Source organism: Pyxicephalus adspersus, chromosome 3 (assembly GCF_032062135.1).
Source record: "Pyxicephalus adspersus chromosome 3, UCB_Pads_2.0, whole genome shotgun sequence".
NCBI lineage: Eukaryota > Metazoa > Chordata > Amphibia > Anura > Pyxicephalidae > Pyxicephalus > Pyxicephalus adspersus.
In genome coordinates this window covers 64,024,197-64,031,696 of record NC_092860.1, presented here as the reverse complement: position 1 = coordinate 64,031,696, position 7,500 = coordinate 64,024,197, and the positions used below count along the sequence as shown (strand labels likewise).

Here is a 7,500-nt window from a genome sequence, read left to right as displayed (position 1 = left end):
CCCTCCAAGCCTCCATCCTGCACACGAGGGAGCGGGGAAGCTCTGTTCATCTCTAGGAGTCATCTGTATGTTGGATGTCCTTGGCCCGGAGACTACATGTACTCCTAAACAATATTATGTTTTTCTAGACCATGCCTGTTTAGATACTAAATCATTCGTTTTGCCTGCAGAATTTTGTAAGTTCACAATGTCATTTTATTTAGCCTAGGAGAAGGGTGAAGCAGCATTTCCTCTTCATCCAGGGTGAGTGGGTGGCTGTGTTGTGGATATTTCAGCTAAAGACAGCTTAATGTGCTGGAGACTTATTGCTTATAAACATTCACATTTTTCTCATATTCTTTATAAACTGAGATGTGTTGATAGAACATGGATTTCTTTGGAGCTAGGGGTGATCACTTGTTTAACGTTGAATGAATGGGGGACTTTAAAACAAATGAATTTGAAATTCTAAAACTACACATACCAACCTGATGTTCCAAGAAACAGAATGGTGCGATTATTCAAACATCATGGGGACATTTAGTTATTCTAAATATAGAGGTTGTTGAAATAGTTAACAAGGTTAGCAAGGTTTTACCATGGTATTATGACCAACAGTAACTCAAAATTTAGGTCATGCCCACTCTCAAAAATTACTTCGGAAGCACATTTACTAAGAAAAAAACAAAAAACAAAAAAAAATTACCTAAAACATGCCAGTTTGACAACTTGAGGGCAAACCTTCCACAACATCTAACGAAAAAAGGTTCCCAGGGAAAAGATAAGAAAAACTTAAAAGCTGAAGCAAATTTTACTAAATCCTGTGAAGCACTGATTTTAAACATCCGGTAAACAATATTTTAATGGTAATATTGCGATCAAGCAACATTATCTTCCAAAAGCAACTTAGGCCTGCTAGGACACTATGACATTATTTTACATATTACCTGTAAAGGGTAAGCAAAAAAGTATAAATACAAGCCATTACTTGTAAATAAGTCAGTGCTATTTCACATACAACATGATACATCGCTACTCAGAACATTTTTCAATTAATCCAGTAACTTCAACTTAAAAATGTAAGCAGGTCGTAAGACTGTAATAACATTTCCAAATAGGCCAGTCACAATGAAATCACATAATCTGGGGTAAACGTTAGTAAAAACTGCATGTTAATAAAATCAGGATACGCAAAGTTTTTTTGTGTGAAGTGTGTGGAGATCATCTTCATTTTGCAAGCAGAAGCCCAGAATTGCATACAAAATTTACTTTTTGCCTTTACTTTAGTTTGATTTTTACTGAAAATGTTGTCCATTTTTTTATCATATCATCAGACTCAATCACCCAGGTTTGTAACAGGCTTACCTTAGCATGAACTTGTTAGCCATGTCCTACCTTAAAGCGACATTGCAAAGTAGACAAAACTACAGCTGTCGGCCATAACTATGCAAACATGCACCCTCTAAATGTCTTATACTGTTATTTATGGCCTTCCCTTTCTGATATTTAGTTCACTCCCAGACCACTAGTAAACTCCCTGTTGCTCAATGGCAACAAACAAACCAATTCCAGAAGGGCACACAGAATAAATTCTAGTTATTTTTGCAAACAAAAGGTAATGGTATCTTTTGCAGCCAGCTGTTAAAGAACAGAAAGAAATTGAACAAATTGCAGAGTCACTTGGTTTACTTTAAGCCACACCACCCTTAGGAGGAAAGAACAGATTGTAATTGGCATCAGAATATAATAAGAGGGGATATGTGGAGCTTTTGGCCAAGAAATAAAGAATTAAACATTGGAGGAAGAGCAGCATTAAACCTCACCTAACTAGAAAAAAGAAAAACTTGAAAAGCAGAGGTAGTTTGAATGAAAGCATTTTGTAATCCCCTTTTTAACCCATTAGTTCATAAAATTCTACACAGCCCAATTTTTGCATATTCCTCAACTGGAAATGTTAAAATTGCACAGTTTTGGGTAATGAAAAACTAGATGAGCATACCCTCAATAATTTCTCTTTTACAGAAATTTTTCTACACCAATAAGTATTTACAGAAACATGATTCCCCTTTAATTTAAACTCACAAAAAAAAAAAAAAAAACAACAGTTTTTCATAAAGAGTGAGTCCTCAATAGTTTCCTATATCACCCATATTAGCAAATAATCCAAAAACAGAATTTTAAAGACGCATTTGAAGGTAATTAGAGTGGTTGTTTACCAAGCACGGAATGGTTTTCTCCCTGAATGCATTTCCAAAACACAATTAAAAAGAAAAAAAGTTTAATAAAAAAAAAATATGACAGAACAAAATTAAAACAGGGAGCCTTTTACTCTTTTACCAGCTGAACATGACCTTTTATGCTTCTCAAGTTAAACAGTGGAAGGGACTTTGCCAAAGTAGTGATGCATACAGGTCTTGGTATGAAGAGAGAACACAGCTCTTTAGCAGTGTCTGTCTGAAATTAGAAAGTCCAAGTTCATATGAAAGCAGGGAGGGTCAACAAGCTGATAAAAGCCCCTTTTCAAAGCAACGTCTTTTGTGTGGGCGTTCCTCCTCTTCTTCATCATCTTCATCAGAGGATGATGATGATGATGACGAACTACTGTCCAATGTCAGGTCCACTACATCTGGGCCAGATTTACCATTCTCAGTCGGCACTGTGCTGCTGGGAGGGGGTACCTTAGCCGTCATTTCAGGAGATCCTGGTGAATAGTGAAGGGTCATTAGTAACAATTTTTAGATACCCGTTCAACAAAAAGCTTTATTTCTAAATAAATACAATTACAGAAGAAAAACTATGAGAAAATGTGCGTGCAAATACCTATTTCAAGAACAGGACAGACCGGACTGCAGCTCCTTTCTTTTTCTGCCTTTATTGGGCGCCAAGATCCATCCACCAAGAACTCAATCTCATCTGCATCCTTACATTCACTAAGGATTTTAGACAAGAGACTGAAAATAAACACAATGAAAGTTTATCATCTACATTCCAGTATATTAAATCTCAATGTGTCTGTACAAATACTAAAGAACACTACAGGTATCAGATCATACAGGAAACAGCATTTTATTTTTACTTCATTCATGTAGCAAGAAACTATTCTACACTTCTGTGACATCAACAACAGTCATTTAAAATTAAAATTTTCCAAAAAGGATGAACCAGGGATGAAGAATCCTCCAATCCCAAAGAAGAGATCCTGAGAAGGGTTTACTTTAAGTATTCTAAACTCCCACATCTCTACAATACATATTTTATGTGACAAACATGTCTTTATTCCACATACCAATTTTTTAAAACAAGTAGGACTTTTACAGCTTACCCATCTATTATAAGCTGATCATATTGAGCTGGCTTGTCACAAACTGGACAGGTCCATGTTGGTTTCTTTTCATTCATTTGCAAGTAGAAGACTGCATCAAAGCATTGGAGGTGAGCACAGGTCTCTGCTCGACAGGGAACAGTCAGGCGCATCTTGACAAGCTGTAGATAAGTCAAGAAGAAATTAGGCAAACAGTTACAGCATTTGAAAAGCATGGGTTACGCACAAGCAGCCTTATAAGAGCAAAAACATTTGAAAAAAAAAATCTAGATTTTTTTTTAACCACCTGAGCATTACACTGATTTCTAGATTTCTGTTCCAAAAGCGTCACAGGTTTTCATGAAATTTTTTTTTTTTTTAAATTGTAGACCTGTAACTTACAGAAATATGTCCGAATAGGGTTCTAGTAGATATCATGAATATAAAAAATGTTTGAAACACACAATCATGTAAAAAAAAAAAAAAAACTTTTAATAAAATTAAAGGAAAAACACAAAAATCAGCTTAAACAAGAACACATAAATAAATGAAAAATACTGAAAATGCGATAATTCGGTATAATGTATAGTAATATATTTTTCTAAAACACCTCCCTAGTGTCCGTCACATACCTATAGACAAAACCACATAAATATATTTTCTATTATTTTGTATTGGATTGGATACAGGACTTTGTATTAAATCCAATACAAAAAATTTGAATTTTCCGCTACGACCCTCATCGACGGGCGCACGCACGCGCATCACCAGGAATCGCCGAGGGACGCGTACGCAAATGCCGGGTATTCTAATTCTTTCCAAACTTCCATGCAAAAAGTGTTACATTTTTTGCATGGAAATTTTGGATTGTAGGCTCTAATTCACCCAATTACCGCATAACTCACCAAAATATGTCCAAAATTTTATAAATTTAATAATTAAATTTTTTTTTATAAAACAAAAAAAAAACATAAAAAAAAAAAATCTTTAAAAAAAACTAAAAAAAGTTAAAAAAAAAAAAAGTGTAAAATGTAATGTACAGTAGCTTATATAATATATATATATATAATACAATTATATATATATATATAATATAAGGATTTCTTTGTATTGAACTCAATACAGCTTTTTTGTATTGAGTTCAATACAAAGGAACTCAATGCAAAATTTTGAATTTGCCGCCCCGCCTCCCTCCCGCGCCGACGCACGCAGCGACGTCACCGGGAAACCCCGGTGATCGTCTCTGCACTCGCCGGCTGGACACCGAAGAGGACAGACGTGTCCGGAGGAGCGGAGGGAGAAGGTGAGTATTTTTTTTTTTTTTTTTGTCCAGCGATCGACGCTGGACAGTGACAGGCACAGGGATAGGGACAGGGAGAGGAGGGAGAGGAAGCCGGCTGGCTTAGAAAAGAAAGCCAGCTGGCTTTCTCCTCTAAGCCGGCCGGCTTTTTCTTTTAAGGAGAGGGACACCCGACGCTGGAGGACGACGCTGGAACATGGACCCGACGCTGGAACACGGAACCGACGCTGGATTAGCACAGCGGGACCAGGTAAGTGGGGATTTTAGTGTAGGCGAAAAAATACGGGGTTATCCAAAAGAGCAAAAATATTTAGTGCGAGAAATTACGGGCTTAGCGGTTGGGGGGTTAAAGCAGCAATTCTATGTAACAAGTTAAATAAATCAAAAACACAATGATAACTATATCTAGAAAACATTTTTCATTTTTTATTCACTGAAATTATCCTAATCTGTGCTTTCTGTAATTCACTTTAGCTAACTTTTAAAAGAAATCATTCTTTTCACTGCTTGATGTATCACTAGAGCTAGTCCCTTTGTCCAGTTCATATACAATAGGCTGCAAAAACCATGTACTGTCTCCACAAGGTCGTGCCTTGCAGTACTTTAAATAGCAGTTGTAAAGGGCACACAAATTCAAACAACGACACAGGAGAGGAGGACCCTGGCCCAAAGAGCTTACAATCTAAAAGGTGGGGAACAGTACACTAACAATAGGGATGTGTAATGGAGGCTAGTTAATGAGGGTTAATAGAAAAATGAGAATGAATAGGCAAGTTTGAAAAGGTGGGTTTAAAGTGCTCTTTTAAATGTGTGGAAAGTAGGAAAAAGCCTACAAGTGGGGACAGCTCCAGAATTCTTGAACCCATGCATAGTTCTCCCAAACCCCCTCCTGGTGGGCAGAGCGCCCGGCTGTCATGCTTTCTCTCCCTAACAAAGCAAAAAAAGAAACAGTTTGTAAAAATGTAAATGCCCAAGTGGGCGTGTCTTATGACATCAGCAGCTAAGCTGTGTGCAAATCCTGCAGTCTTACAACTCTCTGTGTGCAAACCATAATTTCTCCTAAACCATGATACAATAAAAAGAAAGAGGAATAGGAGGCTCTTTTTGGGCACTGAAACATCGGATGTGATTTAATAAAATTTAGTTCTGTTATATTGAACATTTTCTTAATAGCATATAACAATTCAAGGGGTAGTAAACACTTAAATAGCAATATCAAAACAAACTTTGAAGGTTGTTCACAAACAGAAAAATTCTCATTTATCCATATAAATTGAATAAGGGTGTTATACTGTATCTCATACCTGATGCGTTTCCATCATAATGGGCTTCATCAGGGGATCATTGGTTAACACCTCTGGGATTGTAAGAAACCTTCATAAGGAAGGATTTGAAATAGCCTAAATAAATTGGAAAGGAAAACTGCCTCAAGGATCCCAGTGCTCAGAAATATATAGATATCATCTGAAGGATGTCACTTTAATGATGTTCCTTAGTAAAGGTAATCAACATAAGCCTTTCTAGTTTAAGTTCTTCCAATTACCAAGAGAACAAGTTCCAGATGATTACTACCACTGATGGAAAGAGTGGTTTATATGCAGAAGGAAAAAGTTAATCAGTAAGGCACCTCAATAGGTCTTGTTATTGATGGGAAAAGACAAGCGGGGGCAGCCTTGTCAGCAGCCATCCAGAAATGCACGATGCTCTTAAAGAACCCCTCCGTCTTTACGGCCATGGTGGTAAAAACTATACCAGGTGGCTGTGGGCTGCTCTTTTTGTGCATGACCGACGTAGGGAATGTATCAGGGGCTTTCCTATAATGTATAAAAAGTGCTCATTCTTACGTATGCGCAGCAAGATCAGCCATTTTTTACTTCTTTTTTTTTTTTTTTACATTTTTAGGAAGACATGTCACACCTGTGCAATCCAAGTTTGAGTTATGTGAGGAAGCACTTGGAAGAAAGAAATTACAGCACTGGACAGAACGGTGAGAATCAAAGAAATAAAAAAAAGTTTTGCTTTTTTTCACAAAAGTTTGTGGTATCTAGATTTAGCGTTAGGAAACCACATCTGAAGTTAGACTTCACAGTGGCAGTAAGGTTGCATTTACCCCTCACTTGCGTCTTGCCAGGAACCACTGCTGCTTGAACAACAGCTAGGCCTGAAAAAGCCCAGCATTTACCATCTGTTACCAATCCCAGGTTGCATATCAGTTGCCAAGTTGTCAAGTTTTTTGTTTTTACTGCTAATGTGAACCAAGCTCAACTTTTTACACTACATTGATCACACTATTACACTACTACAAGGGATTACACTAATAAACATGAAACACAATACAAAAAATAGAAAAATTGGAGATACTAACAAGACAGGCATTAGAAAGTTGGAACAAAGTATAGGGGGTAGGTAGAACACTGACACAATAATAGGGGTTGCTGTGTCTTGCCCCTCTCACTTTTTTTTTTTTTTTACCACCTAGCTACAGCTTCCCCCACCAGGCTGAAAAAAATTTCTGGGGAGAACACTGCCATGTATATATATAGGTAGTTAGGAAGTTATTAGTAGGTCAAGGAGGAGGAGTGAAGGGGGCAGATGGGGCATATCTGTGTATCAGGTCTGAAATATAGTTGGTACAAGAGTAGTGAAGTAATTTTAACCACCTAACGGATAAGCCCGACCTTGGTACGGGCTAAAAAAAGTTACTATTTTCGATAAGCCCGAACTTTTCTCACTGTATGAAAATACAGTGAGAAAAGTTCGGGTTTATCGATCGCTTACCTGGTCCCGCTGCGATCGTCCATCCGTCGTGTTCCAGATTCGTCCTCCAGCGTCGAGTGTCCTCTCTGGGAAGAAGAAGCCGGCTGGCTTCTTCTTCTAAGCCGGACGGCTTAGAAGAAAATGCCGGCCGGCTTCTTCTCCC

At 37.5% G+C, this 7,500-nt stretch overlaps 1 protein-coding gene across 1 annotated transcript in view; it reads right to left on the bottom strand.

Annotated features, from left to right (window-relative positions):
* Positions 1–2,240: 2,240 nt before the first annotated feature.
* The window catches only part of PIAS4 (protein inhibitor of activated STAT 4), a 55,800-nt gene continuing 50,540 nt past the window's right edge, over positions 2,241–7,500 (bottom strand). The window contains exons 9-11 of the mRNA XM_072404956.1: positions 3,302–3,462; positions 2,800–2,930; positions 2,241–2,680 (exon numbers count right to left, since the gene is read on the bottom strand). Coding sequence (XP_072261057.1) covers positions 2,475–2,680; positions 2,800–2,930; positions 3,302–3,462 — 498 coding nt within the window. The 3' untranslated portion in view covers positions 2,241–2,474. The remainder of the gene's footprint in view (positions 2,681–2,799; positions 2,931–3,301; positions 3,463–7,500) is intronic.